Consider the following 21617-nt stretch of genomic DNA (forward strand, 5'->3'; position numbering starts at 1 on the left):
CAGTGGGTAATATGCAATCCCGACAGTCGTTACCCAGAACATACAGAGGGCGGAATACAATTTATTACATTTCCCAAACCAAAAAGGAGTCTGGATTAATGTAAGAAATGGATCATGGACTGCAGCCCACCTCATGTCCAGTTGAATGAAATTGATGGACAGGAACCACGTTAGTCAGCACAAAGGTAACCGGTAGTAAACATCCCATTTTTTTGCCATAATGACTTACTGATAGTCAAATCAAACCCTGTAGCGGTTAATTAGGCAAATAAATACACACAAGTGAGTAAAGAAAACTATACTTAGGTATCCCCTTTGTCATTGTCAGGTTTGACACCTATTAAAGACAAGTTGAACAACACAGAAAAGACAAGAGAGTTAGATTCTTTTGTACTCGCGAGGAGAACGGACAGAGATGTGTTTACAGTTACAAATCTCCAACCGCTCTGAAACACATTTGTCTGCTCCTCTCTTTTTATTACATTCAGAGTCCCTATCACAGAGAGCACTGCAACTCTAAGGGGTGGGGACAAAGCATTTTAGTTGCAGTGCTAATGACAATCACTAACTAAACACATGTTATCTTGCATTAGAACACAGTAAAAACAGAACAGGTCGTATATCTTCAAGGCGACGATTCTTCAGCTATCTAACCGTTCAAAGGAAGAAGAAGTTCCTGCTGAGTAATAAACCCTGTGAGCTCGGTTATCACTGCTTCTCTTCAGGGAGGCCCTCTTGTGAAGATGGAGATAAAGTAGATCAAAACATACAGAAACAGTCTTTATGTTTAGGGAAGAGAAAACAATCAAGGAACATCAAATATGAAACACTATTGTTATAAAGGAAACAACAAATATATGATAATATATATATTTCACCTAACATTCATGAATGCTGTTTAACCGAATATATTAGTATTACTTCCTAATATATTATCTGGAAGTAATCTTGCTAATCTCAGTAAGCTCAGGCTCCGTCGTAATGACTCACTGATGACGGCTAAGTGTCAAATAAACACAACTCAGTTAAATTAAAATAACAATGCTAAACTAATCATTTCCAGATCAATAAATGAAGGTAGTTATGCTGGATTTTATGCATGTAGATTCCAACAATAGCTCTATGGCAGCATGAAAACAGACTGCAGTAACTGCTGTACTCACAGTTAAACACCGTTTCATGCTACTGTTTATTTCTAAGCATTTTCCTGATTCAAATTTTCACAAGCTGGTTTTATTTAAGTCATTAAATAAAATGATTTTGCCATTTTATACTGGCAAAATGCAACCTCAGCATTCATACTCACATCCAACTATCCAAAATTTATGTGTAGTTCATCAATTTTCCTTTTGGGCTTTATCGTTGATTTCTCCATCATTTCATGCTAACTATCATACAGACCTGTTGTAGGACTAGTTAGAGAATTTTCTTGCCCGCTGTCTTTGCCTAGTGTTGGCTATGACTAAAAAATGCCTCGGGTAACGCACTGAGGTCTGTTACCTCTACCAAAATAACAGTTTGATGTCGGAGGACAGCTCTACTTCCACAAGGGGGCGGAGCCGGCGTCATGTCAATTGCAGCTAAATGGTCTGTGATGTGGTGTTCTTGCAGTGTGACTTGAAATGACCTTTGACCTGCTAACGTTTAGGTGTGTTGTCATTTCTCTGAGCTTCACGCTCTAACCTTGAGAAGATTGGTCGATGTTTTCCTCTCTGGAGAATGAAGGACTTCAGACAGGATGATAGATGAAATGACTCTTGTAACCAAAAAGAACCACTGCTGGCATCTTTCTGCCATCTAACACACAATTTTCTGCTTTTATAGAGGATGAACTTGTTTTTTTATGCAAAAAAACACACTGAAAATGTATCCAAGAATGAAAAATTTCCATCTTTATTTTGAGTTGAAGAAAATTACACCACTCCTTCAGTAAGTTATAGCAACAGGTTCCAGTGGTTTTGATCTACAGTAGAAGAGTTTTAGTCAGACAGGTTAATTTGATCAGAATATTTGCAAAAGAGCTAAAACGTTAAGTGAATGTGATAAGGTATTCTGGATATGCCTGAATGTCGTTGAAAACAATAAACATGGATGAATTATTAGGTTTGTCGGTGACGCTGTCATACAGGTCTGCAGCATTGCCAGATTTGGCGGGGGGTGCAATCATGTTAGATCTTCCCTGGGTGTAGTCTCCAACCAGAACCCGGGCCTGGTACATGCGCTTGTGACCTGTATTATCTGGCTGAGCATAACTTCCGGCTGAATACGCAGGGTCCACAGCAAAGTAAGAGCCTTTACCGTACATGGCACCTGCAGGAAATAAAACGGTACGAGTCATGGATGGTCAAATGTTAAGATCTTTAGAGCTTAAAATATATTAATTGATCTCTGAAAGGCAACAAGTAAAAGATAACACTTGAGAACAGTGATGATTAGAGAAGTTAAAGCTAAACTAGCTCAGGTAGCACAAATAAAGCAAACTATACTAAGAGATAAGAGAGTTACACGATGGCGTAAAGAAAAGGGTCATAAGTACAGAACCCTGTGTGAGGATTTGGTTTTTTCTGTGTGTTTATTTTGGTTTCTCTGTCTATTGAGTCGCCGTGTTGTCCTGTCTCCCTCTTGATTGGTTACACCTGTTCTTTATTTCTTCCGATTGTCTCACTGTGTATTTAAACCCACCTGTGTCTCTCGTTTCCTTGTCGTGTTCTCGTCTCACCTGTTCTGTCGCCTTGTCTTGTTTAATCTGCCAGTTGTCATTGTCTAGTCCAGTTGCTACCAGTTCTGAGCTCTTAGCCTTCTGCTCACTTGTGCTGCCTGGATTGTGTGCCTTGTTTATCATTAAATCGTTATTTCAATCTACACCTGGGTCCACTGCATCTGCCTCACCACCTTCACCATTACAAAACATGACACCCTGAGGTACAACTTAAAGAAAGGATGCGATGTCGACACTTGTTTTGATCGACAGAGCTCTAAAGAACCAATCAGAGTCTAAAATTATTCAACATTTCTGTTTTCACGTTTTCTTCCTGGACTGTCGAGTGTGGCGATGTTTACCATGCATTCCTGCGTAGCTCCGGTTGAAGCCCTTAGAGTTGATGAGGTCGATGGAGTTGGCCCCGGTGCCGTGATACAGCAGCTTTTCATTGTTGGTGTGCTTGTTCTTTACCTCCATCTGCTTCTTCAGGAGCTGGTAGCTCTGCCACAGCGTCGTATTTTGGATCCGCTCGATCTGCCGACAGTTTAAACCACATGATCATGATTCTGATCAAATCCTAGATCAGTGGGTATTAATCTCTCATTAGGGTGAGTGTTATGTTCATGTTAGCCTTCAGCCATGAGAGGCTGAACTACACACTGAAAACTCTGAAATCTAGATATGAAAACTTTGAAACCCAGAATGCACCTCATTCGGTTCTAGGAGAAATTAGTTTCACCACGTCATGCTTTTAACAAAAACCCCGTTCTTAAAGAAAGTTGCTCTCTATCCATGGTTGTTGCTGCATTGGAAGGACATCATCACAATAAACTGAAGTCAGAGTATATATTCAGTCCATCATCTAGGTATCCGGTTACTATGATCCAGCTGAAGAATGAGCCTCAACACTGACCTATTTATAGTTCTATAAAATAACTTTGAATTATACAAAAAGAGACACCGTCTCCGATCCTGTTGCTGAAGCCACACTGCTGCTTCAGCTTCAGCAGCTGCAGCTCCAGCCTTTCTGCTAGGTCTTTTAACCAAGTGCTCACTGGTTTCCCCTTTTTCTTCCTCAGCCATCCCAAGAGGAAGAAACACCAGACTGCAGCTCCATGTTTGGTCCGCCACACACCAAAAACAAACAACTTCATTGTCAAATCAAATGCTACCATGGCCACACCGTCACATCTTCCTTCGTTCTCCACCACACAACTCACTGAGTACCGGAGATCTGCCTCATTCTCAGTAACTCCAATAAAGCTTTATGTCAGAGACAAACTAATTTAGGAGAAAACAACTGAAACATTGTTTCTGATTGTCTAGCTCACTGTCAATTTAGTCAAGTTTGGCATCTCATCAGAGAGCAGAGGAGCGGATTGATGGCACGTGACAATATGTAATATTTTCTGTTTTTCTCAGTTGTTGAGTGTCTGGTGTCTTCTATGACTTTGTATTTTTTGTTTTTATAATGTAAAGCACTTTGAACTGCCTTGTTGCTGAAATGTGATGTATAAATAAACTGACTGACTGACTGCATTTGGACAGCAGGAGATATGACATCATCTGGCATTATTTAGATTGACTCATAAAACTAATGACATTAACTGTGAACCCCTACAGTGACTACATGGTGTGAGCTTCTTGGAGGCTGGCTGACCTTGCTGGTGGTGTTACTGAGTCATGATATTACTACTCATCATTCTGAGTTATCTCATGGTTTTCATGAGCCCAGACTTGGTGCTGTTGATCTTAATTACTAATTTTGTAAATAACTTCCTTTTCCTTTTATTAAGAGTTATTCAAAGTCTGACCTATTGTTAAGTAAGGTGTTGTTAACAAAAGTAAATGCTAAAGGTAAACTTAAAGGTTTTATACAGTTTTAATCAGTTCATTTAAATATCACTAAATTGCGAGATAAACAATAATATTTCTATTATGTGTGTTTTGTTCATTGATCCTCATCATCTCCTGTTTTCTGAGTTTTCTTCTTATTTGATTTCACTGGTTTGTTTGAGCTGCATTTTGCTTTTTCTTATTCTGCTTTCAGGGCTGCATTCTGGAGGTCCAGAAGGTCAAAGGTCATTCTTTGCATGTTCTGAAGACAAACTTACCTTGATGATGTTCAGGGAAAGTCCATTTTTTGTAACGTCTGCCAACACGTCGTTGTATTCCTGGGACCCAGCGGTCAGGGGAACCTGCTTCAGGATGCTGCCCTTCATGTCATCCCAGTGTTGAGGCAGCGGATTGTCAGGGGCTACGAGAAGAAGAGGTTTGAACTCATGTGGGAAAGCTTTGTGTGAAATGTTTGAACGTTTTAGAGCCTGGTAGGTTTCTGAAACGTGTCTGATCATGGTTGGATGAACAGATTCACTCACTTCTCAAGTCATTTCTCATCAGCTCTATCTGCTTCCGTCCCTTAGTGGAAACGGCCCGTCTAAGAACTGGATCAGCGTTGAAGGTTTCGTTTTTGATTTTGATTTTCACACTTTGACTTTTCTCAAAAGCTTCTTCAAGCTGGAGGTTGGTGAAGATGTCAAGGGACACCACTGATCCGTCCTGGTGCTGGAACTTCCATTCCACCTGTTTTCTCACCATCATGGCTTTGTTCTTCAGATTCTCACTTCTCTCCACTTTCCGGATGATGTTCCTAAGGAGCATCGAAAAGATGAAAAAACACTTCAGAGTAATTTAATGAGTGTGTACCTTTAAGGAGCATATCGTCCGTTTGCTGACCTGATGTCTGACTCGGCCGTCAGGACGTCTCTGGTCAGACCTTCCAGGTGGATCCGGGGCTCCTGGTCTTCCTGACCTCTGTCCAGCCGGATGCTCACCGTCAGATTCCTTTGCAGGGCCTTCAGCTCGTCCATGTCAGCCTGAGTGAACTGGTTAATGTACTGGTCCCTGATGGTTCTCTGGGCCTGCTCGTTCAGAATGAGCTCACTGATCCTCTTCTTAGCCGTGCTCAGATTCTGTGGTGGAAAGAAAAACCAGAAAACCCGTGAAGATCAAGAGTGGAGGATTGGTTTTGGTCTCCTTCCGGCTGATAGCAAGGTAACTCATTTGTTCTTAGCACAGCACATGATGACGATGTCATGAACTGCTGCAGGGACTAAAGAACTTCCTGTTAGTCAGAGATTCTCATACGAACCCTTTGGTTGTCGGCACACAGCTGAAACACAGCGGGATCAAACTCCTGCCGCTCCAGATAAAAGTCAGTAGTGCTTTGCTGCTCCGCTCCAAGTCCAAAAAATGAAGAAACTGAATCTGAAATCAGGTCAGGAAATATTTTCATCATGTGAAATGACTGCACTAAATTTGACTGTTTCTGCTTAACAGCCAAAGTATAAATGTTTGGACATTATTTCAAATGTTTCTGCAGATTTATAATCTTTAGGCTTTCCTCCACCTTGTGCTGTATGTCTGTAGAAATCTAAAGCTTGCATAAGATTAAGTGACATTTTATGGTTGGCTATTATTATTCCTCATCCACAAATGAAAAATTATTTTCCTCACATGACGTTCAGATATTTAATTAGATTAATTGAAGTACATAAACTAATTTGATATGCTGTAACTAGTCTAGACCCCAGAAACTTTCTCTCTATTCACAGATTTCACAGAATTATTCACAAATGATCTCTGGATAATGTAAATATGTTTCCACATAAAACAAAGCAGGATGATACCTATGAATTTGTTTAAGACGCTCTTCTCTGCCACTTCTTCTCCTTGCCTCTTTTTCATGCTGTTGTGAAATTCGGCGATCATGGCTGTCTGAAAGATTAGGATCTTCACGCTGCAAACAAACTTTGGCTGCTTCTTCCTCACAAAGTCTACCACTGCACCGACCATGGCGTCGGCCACCGCCGATGGACTGACACCGCCCTGACCTGGAGAGGACGTGAGGACCAACCAAACAATGAAGATGAGGGTGAAAACTGAAACAAGTTGCTCAACAATGTACAAAGGAGAAAGCAACAAGTATGATGTAGCAAAACTTGTACCGAGTTTGAATGTCTCCATTCAAATGGTTTATTGCTTTATATCCACACCTTAACAGAGAAAATAAAACCTGTTTGAGTCTTTATTTTAGAACCAAAAACAAATATTTAATATATTTCAATACAGTGTATATAATAATTGAAGTCCTGTGAGGAATGCAGTGTGTGTGCCTTAATTGAATTATGAAGTCAAATGTTATGAAATAAAGCATTTATTGAATAAATGTTTTACTGTAATGGTTACAAACCATTTAAGCTAAAGCTAATTTTATTGATTTGGATGTGTAATTAATAGATGTTTTTGACCTTTAAGGTCAACAGCCTTCTTCAACTGATGTTAATCTACCTACAAACCGCACTGTAGGACATCAGTGACTGTTTGTTTCTGAGTCTCATAGTCAAAGAAGAATCCCAGTTTTCCCATTTGGACATTTTGGAATGGTTTCCAGTAAGAGCCTTACAGACTTGAATTCTGAACTTGTTCAAAACTAGTATTGAATGTTATGTTTTGTTTATTCTCATATGTTAATAATATTTAAAATATATTTAAATACAGTGTATATAATTATTGACTATTATTACTAGATATAATCATCTATATTATATGACAGTATTATCTTCTATCCTGAATATTTAATATAAGTGTAAACTTATTTTTCTATCTGTTTCAGTCATTACCAAACACTTCATGACTCTGAGTCGATCCTACATCTGGTCGCTGCGAAGCAGTTCTGGTAAAGAACTGCTTCTGGTAGCAGTTCTTTACCAGAAGCAGTTCTTTACCAGAAGCAGTTCTGTTACCGGTAAAGTTTGGTATTTATAATAAAACCATGCTGAATTAAACGTGCCAGGAGCATCACAGTTTGCACATGACTTTAGTGATTTTGTTTCCTCTGTGCTGTTATATTAATTTAAAAATAAGATGTAGCAGTAAGAGGGTCAAATGGGTTACACTTCACTCTAAAACATCAGCCTCAGCTGGATTTTTGGGGGCTCGTCCGGGAGAATAACACTGAGTTAATTTATATATTTATATATGTAGGAACTTTTTCCCTCATAAACCCACAAATCTGGGTTTATGGTTCAACAAAAACAACACAGGTTGTGTGCTAAAATATCTGGTTTGCTAAGACGCTACCATTCAAAGAGTTGATGCAGTTTTACACCAAGCTAGTTTTTATGCAGCTAAGTTGGAAAAATGGCAGCAAAATAATCTGAATCTGGTGGTGAAAAGCCAAAGACAATCAGAAGGAAAAAATATTAATCAAAACTGCTTAAATATATAGATACATATCACTAGTTTTGTATGTTTATTGTCTTTTGCACAGACCTGTTCCCAGAGCTGGGAAGGCGACCGATCTGAACTTGTTCTCCTCGCAGACCTTCAGGACTCCCTGAACCATTTCCTTGATCTTAGTAGCGTCGTTCTGGCCGACGATGTGGATGATGTTGCTGCAGGGAAGCTGACCGCCGGAGGTCATGATCATGGAACGAGGCATGTAGCCCGGAGAATTCACTGCAGGGAGGAAACATGTTCATTCACACAGTTTGGAAAGATTTTACATACATCTCTGACAGCCAATATGTGGCTACTTTTAATTTTTTTTTAAATAAATTGTTAAATTAAGCTAAGTGTTTGTCAAACCATCTTCACACACAGAAAGTTAAAAAAAAGAGCTGAGGTAAAATCCACTTTTCATCAGTGACCTAAATATTTTTTCTTTACTTTTAAAGTTTGGGCCAACATAAATAAATGCAACTCATCTGAAATGGAAAATGAAACCTAAAAAGTTGATTTTACCACTTTTTTAAACATTAAACAATTTCATCTCTAAGTACTGTTACAGGTTGTTCTCAAAATGACACAAAACACTAAAAATGTTTTTAAAATAACTAAAAGTGAGAAACACACCGATCTGTGCACACTCCAACAGAACCCTTGGACCGGCGTTGTCCAAGATCGCCTTGGAAACTCCTGAAAAATCAAGAAAACACTGAATCAGTCAAAGTTCTGCTGCTGAGTCTCATCCTGGTTTTATCCAATCAACTTCATTTTTCCATCACTTCCCGTTTTCCAGATCTTTCCTTTATTCCTTGTGATGGGATTTTTTACATTTTCAGTTTTCCTCAGTTGGAGTTGAGCGACCAACCTCAACTAACCCAGATCCATCAGTCGCTTTAAAACTTCGCAGAAACAGAAACTAGGTCTGGCAGAAAGCCTGGAAACACAGACAGGTGTCTGTTTACCACTGACAGGATTAACTGACTGAACTGGGATAATAAAGATGATCTGAACTTTAACCAGATAAAAAGAGAGCAGAGAGATTTCAGCAGAAATGAAACCAGAAACCAGATCTGGACCCATAAACCTTCATCCATTAAAAGAACTGGATCTGGGTTCATTTCACAGAGTTCATGTTCAGAGTTCACCACTTCACCATCTCCAAACAGGAACTAGTTCCTACCCATAGATTCTTTTTATATAAATAAAGTTTGTAATATATTAGCAGCCTGCTGTCTGCCTGCATGCTGTGCTGTCCTTTACTGTCCTCTTTGTTCATGTTTATATTTTAATAACACCATCATAAAGAATTCATCCATTTATCCCATCATTTATATTCATGCTACACTAAAAATAAATCTGAAAATCAAGTTAAAAACTTTCACTTCCGCATTAAAGGTCAACTTGAGGTCAACAATGTGAGCGAAGCTGATTAGAGCCGAACTGAGATTCGCTTTGCCTGCAACAGAAACATTTTCTGCCACCGGATGTCGGATTGACAGAATCATGAAGTGAAACGGATGGAAAATTAATTAACTAAACATAAACCGTTCGGCTTTTCCCCCCAGTTGTTACAACAGGCATGTTTTTATTAAGAACCTTAATTATCACTTTTATATCAGAACTCAGTCAATCTAACAATAAAACAACTGCGTACAAAGCAACTTATTTCTGGAATATGTTGCCTTCTGCATTAAACTGATTCTTGATCATGTAACTTTTAAAAAGAACTTTTAAAAATGTAATTCTAATTAAATCATCCTCAAATGAACAAACAAACATTGATGTTCTGCTTTTAACAGAGGAGAGGAAGACGACCAGCAACCATCCATCACCTGCTTGAAGGTTGAAGTTCTGATTGGATGAGTTGACGATGACATCACAGGTCTCCTTGGTGATGTCTCCTGACGACACCTCCAGGGCGAGCTGACCCATCTGCATCCGGTAGACGCCGAGGGACGGGGACGAGACGGAGCTGAAGGACGCTGAGACAAACGGAGACAAAGAACCGATTCAGGTTTTAAACGTTTTTATTGGAGGTAAATGTTCCAGTAAACAGCAGCTGAAGGTTCTGGTTGGGTCCATATCCTGGTCTCTAAACAACCTGGAGAGCTGATCCAGAACGCTGCTGCTGGAGTTCTGACTAGAACCAGGAACATAGAGACACCACCCAGATCTACACCACCCAGATCTACATCACCTAGATCTACAGTCCTTCACTGAGAGACTTTAAGCTGCTGGTAGTTTATAAATCACTGAATGGATTAAAGATCTGCTGCTGCTGGATCAACCTGCAGGCCTCCTGGTTCTGGTTCTGGTTCTGGTTTAGATTTTATGATCTTCTAATCTGAAACAAACTTCCTTTAAATCTCAGATAAAAATTTATTTCTCTAGCGTCGCTTTTGATTAACAATAAGTGAACCGTCCTCAGGTTTAGCATCCATTGCCAATATGATGTTTTGGTTTATTGTTTTATGTTTTCATCATTTAGAGCACGTTCTGTGTTAAATCAGGGCTTTCCTTCATTCGTCCCCATCTGTGTGCAGCTGCAGTCCAGCCCATAATAAGCAAAGTCTGAAGACAAAAAGCTGTAAAGTTTTTCCTACTGGAGGTCTGCTGTGGCCGGCTGAGCAGCGTCTGAGCGGCAGACCAGTTCCCGTCAGAACCGGCTCCTCCATGCTGGACGCTCCCCGTCTGTCCGCTGAACTCTCTGGTGAAACACTGAAAAAAAGCACATGTTGGGTTTTTGCAGCACTTTTTCCTACAGCAGCGCAGCAGGAAGGTCGTCTGACCTCGGTGGTTTGGGGGTCGCTTTGGTGAACCACGATGACCACTTCCTTCAGGTGGCGGGGCGAGACCCGCTGGCTGAACTGCTGGATCTGCCTCAGCAGAACTCTGGCCACCACCGGCCTGGGGAAGCTCAGGTTCCCGGTTCCGATGGCCGGGAAGGACAGAGAGGTCAGCCGCAGCTTCTCAGCCTCCTTCAGACAGGAAGTGATGACGTCCGCTAACCCCTGATCAAAGCAGTCAGAGAGGATTTTACTTTCATAAAGGAGACAGAAACACCTGATGTTCTGCTGTGGGGACAATAATCAAGACTTAATGAAATATTCAGCTAAACAAACTCTGCATGGACTTTCTGTGAAATCATCCCTGCTGTGTCTCTAGAGGCCTGGAAATAAAACGACCTGATGGACCTCTGACCTTCTCCGCCTCACCGCCGCCGTTGTCCCAGTTTGGGCAAACAGCATGGAAGACTTTCTGACACCTCAGGTTGTAAGCGTCAGTGACGACCACGTCTCCGAACTGCAGCGCCGACACGCCGGCCTCAGCCAGGACGGCCGGCTGCAGGTTCTCCCCCGCCGCCTCCAAGATGGCCGACGACACAGCGCCCTGGCTCAGGTTCATGTTCTCTGCCACCGTGTTCACGATGCCGTCCGTCTGCGGACCGAGATCAGAACAGCTCTAACTACAGCCGAGCAACTTCCACTAAAACCAGCAAACACTGAACCCTGGCTGTTACTTCAGCACCAAACTGACATCAAAACGTATTAAAATCTGAAAAAAAATTCACTAAAAAGGCTGAAAACTGGAGGCTTTGTGCAGGAATCTAACCAGCAACCTTCAGTTCAGCTTTAAAACGAGATGAGAAAAAAGATTCAGCTTGTAAAGAAGAGTCTGCATTTTAAATGTGATGAACAGCAATCCCATGAAATGTTCATGTCTGAGCTGCAGGGGGCGCTGCTGCACAGAAAAGGAAGCAGTGAAAGAAAATGGTGGAAAGTAAAACTGAGGATCAAATTTCTATAATTTGACATTTTGTCTCTGTATTAAACTTAAGCAGCATAATTAGTATTTCCTCCTCAGTGTTTCTGATACTTTATGTCAAATATTTATTAAGACGTAAATAAATCTGAAGATCTGAACGCTGCAAAAACACAAAGTCTGATCCAGTTCCTAGTGAAATATCTTATCTCTCAGTTCGCTCAAAATAAGACTAAATTAACTTTAAAGTAACTTTTCAGCAGGAAAACTTAGTTTGTTTGCATCAATAATTCCTTAATAATTAATTTGCTGATTAATTAAAACGGACCTGCTGGTCCTGAATGTTTCCTCTGCAGAGAGCGATCCTCAGACCTGCAGCTGTGATCTGCTCCAAACTCCCAGACCTGAAATCAGAACAAAACTCTGAGCTTTTAGTTTCACGTCAATAAGAGGAATCTGGTGTCTGCAGATCTAGAACAGATCAGATATAATCTCATGTATTTACATGTAAATGTTCATTAAGGTAAAAACAAACCTGAACCTGGACTTACCCTCCCTGCTCTCCACGTCTGTTCTGCCCTCTGGGGCTCAAACCGCCGCGGTTAGGCTGATGGTCGTCCTGGTAACCCCCTGCTCTTCCTCTCCTTCTTCCTCCTTCTGCTCCTCTTCCTCTCCCTCCTCCTCTCCCTCCTCCAGACCAGGAGCCTCTTCCTCGTCCTCTCTGCTGTCCGCTGTGGAAACAGCAGAGGTCATTCTGGGTCCGATCTCTGGGTTTCTCTGGTTCTAGTTTAGATCAGTCCAAAGTTTTAGTCACAGAAATCAGCCATCAGATTCACAGGCTGAGAAAATAAAACAACAAAAATCAGGTAAATAGTCACCTGATTTCACTTTGTTTTTTCATTATTATTATTTTTAGTTATTATTTCCATCATAGATTCCAAATGTAGAAATGTTTTTGCTGTATTAAAAGAGTTTCATGTTAGTTTTCAAACTGTTTTGAACAAATTTATTAGTTATAACATCAGTCCACTAACTTTCAAAATGATTATTATACTTATAAAAGTTTCATAAATTAAAAGTTGGTTTTTCAGTAAAAGTCTCTGGATAAACTTGGTTCTAATTATTATGAAAACTTGGTTATAAAAATATGATACTTTGTTTCATACTTAACATTTTCCATTGAAACTAATTTGTATCAGTTTGATCTGCAGGGGCCAAAAAACAGTCCAAGGGCCAAAAAACAGTCCAAGGGCCACAAAACAGTCCAAGGGCCACAAAACAGTCCAAGGGCCACAAAACAGTCCAAGGGCCACAAAACAGTCCAAGGGCCACAAAACAGTCCAAGGGCCACACGTTGGACACCCTGGTTTAAATCATAAACATCCAGATTTTCAGATTTTTGGCTCCCAGTAAAATATTTGATATTTTGGTTCAGTTTGGCCTGAAGATGAGAATCCAAACATTCAGTGGTTTTAGTTTTACTAAAACTGCAAACAAAACCAGAAATTAAGTCAAAGGAGCAAAATTTAAGGAAACCTTAAACTCAAAGGAAGATGTTCTCCTGCTGTTAGTAATCTGCCTGGCAGTAAAAAGGTTCTGGGTCCTCCAGCAGTTCTCTGGGTTCTCCAGCGGTTCTCTGGGTTCTCCAGCGGTTCTCTGGGTTCTCCAGCGGTTCTCTGGGTTCTCCAGCGGTTCTCTGGGTTCTCTGGCGGTTCTCTGGGTCCTCCGGCGGTTCTCCTGTGGTTCTCCTGCAGTTCTCTGGGTCCTCCAGCGGTTCTCCTGCAGTTCTCTGGGTTCTCCGGCGGTTCTCTGGGTTCTCCGGCGGTTCTCTGGGTTCTCCGGCGGTTCTCTGGGTCCTCCGGCGGTTCTCTGGGTTCTCCTGAGGTTCTCCAGGTACAGAAATGTTTCATTTCTCCGCCTCAGTAAATCCTCCTCCATCATTTTAACGGTGAAACTCAAATCAAACTTCCTGTTTGTGAACAGAACCTGGTTCCTGACTCTGGGTCCATATCGTTCCTCTGCCTGGTTTCTGTCTGATTAGAGCTGCAATAAAAACTGCAGCGATGACCTTTGCCCTCCTGATCAGCTGACCTCTATTTATAACTTTGGAGGTTTAACAACGTTCCTCCAGGCCTAAACTTCGGTTTGGTTTCCTGAGAAAGTCGCTGAGTTTCATTTCTCAGTGAATCTGAAGCTCACTGGGTTCAACACTGATGTGATACCTACCATGAGCCAGCAGGTGGCGATGACATCAGAACTGAATTCTAACAGTAGAGCCACATTCATCCAGTCACAAACATGAACACATTCACACTGATGTGTGGTTCAGTCGCTTGTCTTGTAAAACATTTAGAAAGGCGAAAGCATCACGAAGCTAAAAACCCAAAACAGTGGAAACTATTTTAAAATCAGAATCGGATGAAGATTTTACTTCTGCTCTTTACTCACAATATCAATTATTTTTACATAAACAACCTTTGTGATAATTTGTCAGCTGTTGGTTGTTTTCAACAAACTCAGCTTTCATATGACCAGGAAGTGAACCTGTCTGTTGTGACCTCGGTTCTGATTCAACTCACCCTGCGGCTCCCTTGTGCTTCCCGGCGGCGGGCTGTGGAACCGTCATGGCGGGCTCCAGGTCGCTGAACTCCCTGCTGACGGCCGCTGCCATCACCCTGACGGTGGCGTCGTTGTTGTCCACCAGGTGAACCTCGGTTAAGGATCCCGGACCGCTGGGATTGTCGCAGTATTCCCGCACGGCCCGGGCGATGGTCTCGGTGCAGAGCTCCACCGGAAAACCGAACACACCAGAGCTGATTGCTGGCATCGCCACGGTGGAGCAGCTGGCCAGCTCAGCTTGTCTCAGGCTCTCTCTAACTGCACATTTCAGACGAAACACTGACGTCTTCTTGTCAGAGTCAGAGTAGCGCGGACCGACTGCATGCACGACGTATCTGCAGGGCAGACTGCATCCATCCGTCACGACGGCGTCTCCTGGGCGGAGCTTCCCGTCTTTGGCCACAAGGTCGTTGCTGATCTTCTGCAGGTTTGGTCCGGCAGCTTTCAGCAGCGCCAACGCCAAACCGCCGATGTGCTGCAGGTCTTCGTTGGCTGCGTTGACCACAGCGTCGACCTTAAAGCTGCAGATATCCGCCCTGCTGACAGAGACCAGAACTCTGCCGGCCGTGCGCACCTTGCAGTAACACTCGTCTTCAACGCTCCCTTCCTCCTCCTCCTCTTCATCATCTTGGATCTCTGGCTGCAGCATCACCACACAGCTGAACTCTGACATCACTGGAGACAGGAATATGCTTCCTTGGGACAGGAAGTACTTCTTTGCTCCAGGTTTGTCCACAGTTAAGGTGTCAGCAAAGAGATCAGCAGCCAGTTGTTGAAGGATGGATCTCGCTTTGTGGGCAAGAAGACGAGCCCCACTGATGACGATCTTTGGTCTTTCTGGGTCAAAGGTCACAGACACCTTGTTGTCGCTGGCGATTCTCGACCAAACGTCACGTCTGTTCTTCTGAATGAACTGAGCGACGGCACAGGACTCGACTCGAAGGGCCTCCTGGACCTGTGAGTAGTTCTGAATGAAGTCCCTCAGACTGGCGCTCACCTCTTTGACAGGATTGCTAAAGCCGGCAACCGTTACTTTGTCTCTTCTCTCTGGGTGGATCACAATGATGACCGTTTTGTTGTTGGAGGAGTTGTAGGTGTCCAACAGTTCTCCTTTCAGTTCTTTCCAGTTCTGACGGTTCAAAACTTCCTGATCTTTCACGTCCAGATTCTGCACCAACAAATCTTTCTTCATCTTACTCTCAGCGTCGGCCAGGGCTCTGTCAGAGCTCCCCAGTAAGAAGACGCCTCTGGTTTCGGTGCAGTAGATGGCGCCGATGCCTTGCGACGTGAACAGGCTCTTTGACATGTCCATGGGATCCACCTGCTGGAGGTAATCCAGAAGGCCTGGAGGGACATTTAGATGTTTCTTCTTCATGTTCAGATTTTTCTCTAAGATCCAGGATTTGATCTGGTAAACCTCAGCAGGGAGTCCCGTAATGGTCAACCTCCCAGTGGCTTCGTAGAACGAGAGTTTCAGCTCAGGAGAAACGTCAGAGGCAGCTTTCTGCAGCCCTTCCTCCGTCAGGATGTGGAAATAGGCAGGAGAAAAGTCCAGGCTCTCAGTCACACCTTTGGTCTGCCGTTCAATGTGACTCATTAATTTAAGAAGGATGTTTTCTACTGGAGCTCTGATTTTCCTTATATCGTCGGCTCTGCCAGCGACCGTCACAACCTGTCTGGACGGATCGAACTCCACTAAGGCGTCTTCCTTCACCACCGAGAGGACTTCCTTCTCGGCAGCTTTCCATGCCTCTGTGTTCGCGTCGCATTCGTAGGCCGAGTACTGGGCCAGCAGTTTGCAGAAGGCGTCCTTCGCTGCCTCCGCCCAGTTGTCTACGTCTTTCGCAGTCAGACTTTTCTGCCTCAGAAAACTGGGCAGGGGGCTGAGTTTCACCTCGGGCTGGTCCAAATCTACGCTGCAGAAATGCGGCCGCATCTGATCGTTGATGCTTTTCAGCATTTTCTTGAGCAGGAGGAATTTCCAGATCACTTGCAGAACCTCCTGGGTGACGGGCTCGGGCATCTTCCAGGCAGGCCGGGCCGGGCCGTACAGGGCGGCTCCCAGTGACTCGTGGTACGAATACAGCTTGACAGGGATGGAGCGCATCACATGGTCTTCTTTAACGCAGATGCTTTGAACAACTGCAGCAAGACACCAAGAACAGAGACAGTAAAATACTAGTAACGGTTGAATTTAGCAGATAATTATGTTTAACTAAATCTGGGAAGTTTTTCAAAATAAAAGCTGCTTTGATGCAACCAGAGGAACTCAGTCCTTCTGCTGCTTGTCTGTTAATCCTGGCCAAACGTTGGGTCTGACTGCAGGTCTCTGCTGCTGCTCCCATTGGCTGCTCTAGGTTTTAAATCGGGTTGTTCACCCTGAGCGGTTCGGCCCGGTTCAGGATGCGGTTTGGTCCGTTTCCACAGTAAAAGCGGCTCAGCGTGCGACCAGCAGCTCCTCCCTTCAGCTCCACGTCCAGCGCCGCGGCGCGGTCAGGGCGGAGCACCACAGTCCGCTGTGACTACGGACCAAAGAACATCACTGTTTCTTATAAGAACGAGACTCAGCGGTACCGTGATCGGGTTTAACCCCGCTGGCCCGGTGAGAGTCCAACTGGTGGTGAAATGCTCTGATTTAAACTACTAGTTTTATTAATTACCGCCATAAACAATTAGAGTTTTTCACAGCTTGACATTATGGACGAAGAACCAGAGAAGGTGAGGGGAACCTTTTGGGTCCCTGAAGGTGACGATGGCCGCCTGCTCCTCTGGGATCATCACGACGTCCTCAGGAAGTTCCCAGTTCTTCTCAAACCACAACTCAATCATGTCTGGAAACCAGTCAGGAACAAGTCAAGCAACAATCTGACACTAAACATGTAAAACAGTGAAAATGATCATTTTAATAAAAAACTCTCCACATAATTTAGGTTAATTAATTAAAAAGATTAAAATGAGACCCGAGTTTCTCTCGTTATTCCAAAAATCAAAATGAAGAAACTTGAGAGATGAAACAAAAATGCATAAATATTAAAATTGTAATAGTGTTTATTAAAATCAAACATATTTGTGAAATGTTTGTTTACCTTTGAGGACAGACGGAGGAAGACTCTCCATGCGGACGCTCTTTGCTGCCCCTAGTGGCCGAACCGTCAGTCCAAGTTTCTTCACCTTGGAGTTTTTCTGACTCACTGATATGAACTTTTCCACATCTGAACAGTTTACAGGTTCGAGACGGAGACAGGAAGAAAGATCATCATAAAAACTGCAGTTTTATTCTTTATTATCCCAGTTTAACTGGAAAATGAAGAAATGAAACTTTAAAACCTCTGAACTCTAATATTTGTGCTTAAAACATCATTTTTATTGATCTAATGTGATTTTTAATTTTCTCACATACTGAAATTTAGATTTTCTTTGTCTGACATTAAAAATGCAAAACATAAAACCTTGAAATATTTTATTCTATATCTAAAGAATCTATAAAATGACGGCTTCACTTCCTGATTCAACATTTATGCAGATTCTTTAGATGTATTATAATAAAAAACAGCAGAGGGAACCAGTCTGGCTCTGTCAGCCGGTTCCCCCTCTGGTTCCGGTTCCGGTTCTGGTTCTGGCTCCGGTTCTGGCTCTGGTTCCGGCTCCGGTTCTGGCTCTGGTTCTGGTTCCTACCTGTGGGGACGCTGAAGTTCACCACGGCCAGGTTGGATTCCCAGATCATCTCCAGACTGAAGTCGTTCTCATCCAGGCCAGAGATGGTTTCCACCAGCATCTGCAGATAATCTTTGTTCAGGTTCTCCGAGACGTTCTCCAGAACCACGGCAACGACCGGATCCGACTCAGAACCTGACAGGAAAAAAACAGAAAACATTTGTTTTTTCATGAGGGAGCGATGAAATGTGACATTTTGCAGAAATGTGTCTTAATTATATTTAACATCAGAATAAAAAGAATCTGTAACATTTTGTGTCGCTGCAGTAAAAACATCTGAAGGTTCTGATCCGTTTTCATATTTCAGTCTGAAGGTTCTGATCCGTTTTTATATTTCAGTCTGAAGGTTCTGATCCGTTTTCATATTTCAGTCTGAAGGTTCTGATCCGTTTTCATATTTCAGTCTGAAGGTTCTGATCCGTTTTCACCTCTCTGGTTTGCTGCAGAAGCTCCTTCCTCTGGTTCTGGTTCTTGGTTCTTGGAATCTGCAGCTGGATCTGAATCAGATATAAATCATATAATTATTTAGATAATAAAAGTTCTGTTATTTTCTCTTTTTAAACAGAAACTATTTAGTTCTGTTTGAACTCGTTTACTGTTCATGAACCGACAGCATTTCTGAGTCAAACTGAAGATTCAGCCATTTTCTCAAAGTAACCGGGTCCAGACAGTTTTCAGATGGAAACACGGTTCTGGTTCTGGTTCTGGTTCCTTCCTGTTCCTCAGGAAACGTTTCAGTCTGGTTGGTTGTTTTTGCTCAACCTCTAAATCATAAAGTCTGAGTATTTTAAAGTATTTTTAAGAGTTTCTCTCAGTCTCACTGAGTTAAAACCGGTTCAACAGAACCGGGTCAAACCCAGAGTTGAGCAGCAGAACCCGGACCCGGACCCAGAACCGAGACGTTTACCTGAGCTGTTGTTGCTGCTGTTCGTCTGGATCTGTGGAGAAAACAGAGAGAATCATCTGAGACGGAAAGATTCACTGGTTCTGATGTTCAACTGCATCGGATCAGGACTGATAAACGGTACCGAGGCCTGGAGGGTAAAGGTCAAAGGTTAGCAGCAGATGATGCTGAGATGTAAACATTAAACTAAAGTTTTAACTGGACTCATGTTTACTAACAACTAAACGATCTCAGGAAACAGATTCATAATCCTGAGGGTCAAAATATAAAAATATAAAAATAAAATCTGTGAAACGTTGAGAAGAAAATCTCTGTGAAGTTTTCTTGGCTGAACTTTGACCCCTGACCTGAATGACTCCATGAATAACCAAATTATCCCCATGACTCTGTAAAAGTTGCTCTGTGCAGAAGGTTTACGCAGATCTTCATCCGGTCGGCAGGTTTTACCTGAGCGGGTCCAGAACCGAGCCGCAGCCGAACACATTTACCCTCCAGGGTGATTTCATGGTCCGTCTTCGCCAGGACTTGATCTCTGACTGCAAACAAACAAAACATCAAGTCACTCTGAACGTTTCTGGTTTCCAGCTGGTTTTATCTAAACCCTGAATTCAGTCCAGCCCAGTTTAACCAGTAGAACTCCCAGTAACAGCCTGGTTCTGTCTGCATGTCCTCACTGCTGGACCCAGTAAACCTTACTCCAGGTTCACCTGCTGACTCACCTGTTCTCTGCTTGATACTAAACCAGCATCCTGACCTTTAACCCCGGCCTCAGGTCATGACGTCAGACTGACCTTTAACCCCGGCCTCAGGTCATGACGTCAGACCCGATCAGCTGACTGTGACTCCTGTTGCTCCAGGATGAAGGAGCAGCCCAGGTGCATGCTGGGAGCTCCGCTGCCATGTCGGGATGTTTATGATCAGAATTAATAACTTTAAACATTTTGACGCCATTTTTGAAGGAAAGTTTCAGACTTTCAGTCAGAAAGTAAAACAGCTCCTGGTTTTCCTTCAGGAGTTTCACGTTTCCTCCCTGGCTAAACTGGACCTTTAAGTCCCGTTTCGGAGCAGAACCAGAACCTGCGGAGCCGCAGGAACTCACCCTCCTCCGCTCGGAAGAAGACGGAGGCTCTGGCGGCCTCCTCCTCCACCTCCACCCGGCAGTCTCCTCCGCTGGACTTCTTCTTGCTCTGGAAGTAAAGCTGCAGTTTGTTCCGGACGGTTTTACTCTGGGCCGGGCTCCAGTCGCCCTCCACGGTCAGGGCCGGACACTCGGAGTCCTCCATGGTTCAGGTCCAGAGTCAGACTGACGGAACCAGCCCAGCAGGAGGAGGTTCGGCTCCGGGTTCCTTTCACTTTCGTTTCGTCATAAACGGTGAAAACAAAACTAGAACCAGCGGCTGGAAATCAACTCAAACATGAAGTTTAATCGGGAAAATTATTATTTTTTTTTTTACAGGCGTTAAAAAAAATCTGAGAATCAACAAGAAGATTCAGAATAAAACTAAATAAATTCTTCTTCACATATAAACATAATATTTTAGCTTCATTTTTAATTAAAGTAAATTTTATTTGTTAGTTTTTATTCTTCCTGTTTATTCTGAGATATTTGAATGTCGCGTTTTAAACAACCTCAGGTGAGCAGCGCCCTCTGGCGGACACTCAACGGTTTGTTGGTTCCCACAGCAGACCGAACCGGACCGGACCTGGCAATGATGGCCCGGTTCACCTGAGGCAGGACACACCTGGACCGGTGATGTCACGTGTGACGTAGTTCTATTATGACTGGACAACCACAAATGACTGGCCGATGCCGGAGATGACGTCAGTGTTATGCTTTTCTTCACATGAACAAAGATGGCAGGTGCAGAATATATAAAGGACGTTAAAAGCAGGTTAAAATCAGACACACAGCAGCTTCAATGTTAGAGTCCATCACCTGGTCAACCTGCGGGATGTCACCATTCATTTTCTCAAGTCTAAAAGTGAAGAAAATATGAAGAAACATTTATACATCTACCAGGGAAAAGACTTTTAACCAAAAAATAATATGGCAGGTTTAGCAATATAATTAATATCATTTTAACTTTTGCAATTTAAGTTTAAATTATCATATTTATGCCTTCAATTACAAACAATTTTACTAAATCAGTTCTTAAACGAAGTTCTATAAAAAAAGAAGTTAGAAAAATATAATCAATATCATATTCTTGACTTGTTACTCTAACCCAGTGGTTCCCACAGTGTGGGGCGCGGCCCCCTGGGGGGCGCAGTGCCATTGCAGGGGGGCAGGAAGCGGCCTGGATGAATAAAAACATTTAGTGTTTCACTGTAAAGATGGTTTGTAGTTTGTTTTGTTACAACCTGAAGTGTGAAATAAAGTTCAGTGGAGTTTGAAAACAAAATGTGTGTTTAGGTTTATGTCTGATTGAACAACGTGACCAAGTGATTGTTTTCTTTTTGGGGTATTTTATTGTAATCGATAGGGGCCCAGGAGATCTTTGGGAACCACTGGGGGGGCAGAAGAAGATCTTTGGGAACCACTGGGGGGGCCCAGGAGATCTTTGGGAACCACTTGGGGGGCAGAAGAAGATCTTTGGGAAGCCAGATTCCCAAAGATCTGGCTTCCCA

At 42.8% G+C, this 21617-nt stretch overlaps 1 protein-coding gene and 1 long non-coding RNA gene across 2 annotated transcripts; one reads left to right on the forward strand and one right to left on the reverse strand.

Moving 5' to 3' along the window:
- Positions 1–1869: 1869 nt before the first annotated feature.
- LOC114144064 (protein mono-ADP-ribosyltransferase PARP14-like) lies at positions 1870–20441 on the reverse strand. The gene is made up of 23 exons (XM_028016527.1): positions 20089–20441; positions 19437–19525; positions 18993–19023; positions 18514–18582; positions 18047–18220; positions 17458–17583; positions 17101–17202; positions 14332–16513; positions 12304–12483; positions 12081–12156; positions 11192–11428; positions 10780–11001; positions 10594–10708; positions 9823–9972; positions 8618–8680; positions 8036–8221; positions 6391–6594; positions 5853–5968; positions 5438–5673; positions 5080–5351; positions 4816–4958; positions 3061–3235; positions 1870–2310 (listed from the first exon to the last, which is right to left on the reverse strand). The coding sequence occupies exons 1-23, from the start codon at positions 20270–20272 to the stop codon at positions 2030–2032; spliced, it is 5613 nt and encodes a 1870-aa protein (XP_027872328.1). The 5' UTR covers positions 20273–20441; the 3' UTR covers positions 1870–2029.
- Positions 20221–21307, forward strand: LOC114144067 (uncharacterized). Its single transcript, XR_003595396.1, has 2 exons — positions 20221–20319; positions 20673–21307. It is a non-coding gene; the product is annotated as an uncharacterized LOC114144067 (long non-coding RNA).
- The last annotated feature ends 310 nt before the right edge of the window (positions 21308–21617 follow it).

This window comes from Xiphophorus couchianus, chromosome 5 (genome assembly GCF_001444195.1).
Source record: "Xiphophorus couchianus chromosome 5, X_couchianus-1.0, whole genome shotgun sequence".
Classification (NCBI taxonomy): Eukaryota; Metazoa; Chordata; class Actinopteri; order Cyprinodontiformes; family Poeciliidae; genus Xiphophorus; species Xiphophorus couchianus.

Excerpts from the sequence above, each read along its gene's own strand:
- LOC114144064 (XM_028016527.1), bottom strand. The coding sequence starts at position 20,272 with ATGGAGGACTCCGAGTGTCCGGCCCTGACCGTGGAGGGCGACTGGAGC. Across the intron at positions 18,221-18,513 it reads TTCTGCAGCAAACCAGAGAG|GTTCTGAGTCGGATCCGGTC; the intron begins GTGAAAACGGAT and ends TTTTCCTGTCAG. Across the intron at positions 16,514-17,100 it reads CACCTTCAGGGACCCAAAAG|TTGTTCAAAGCATCTGCGTT; the intron begins GTTCCCCTCACC and ends GTCTTGCTGCAG.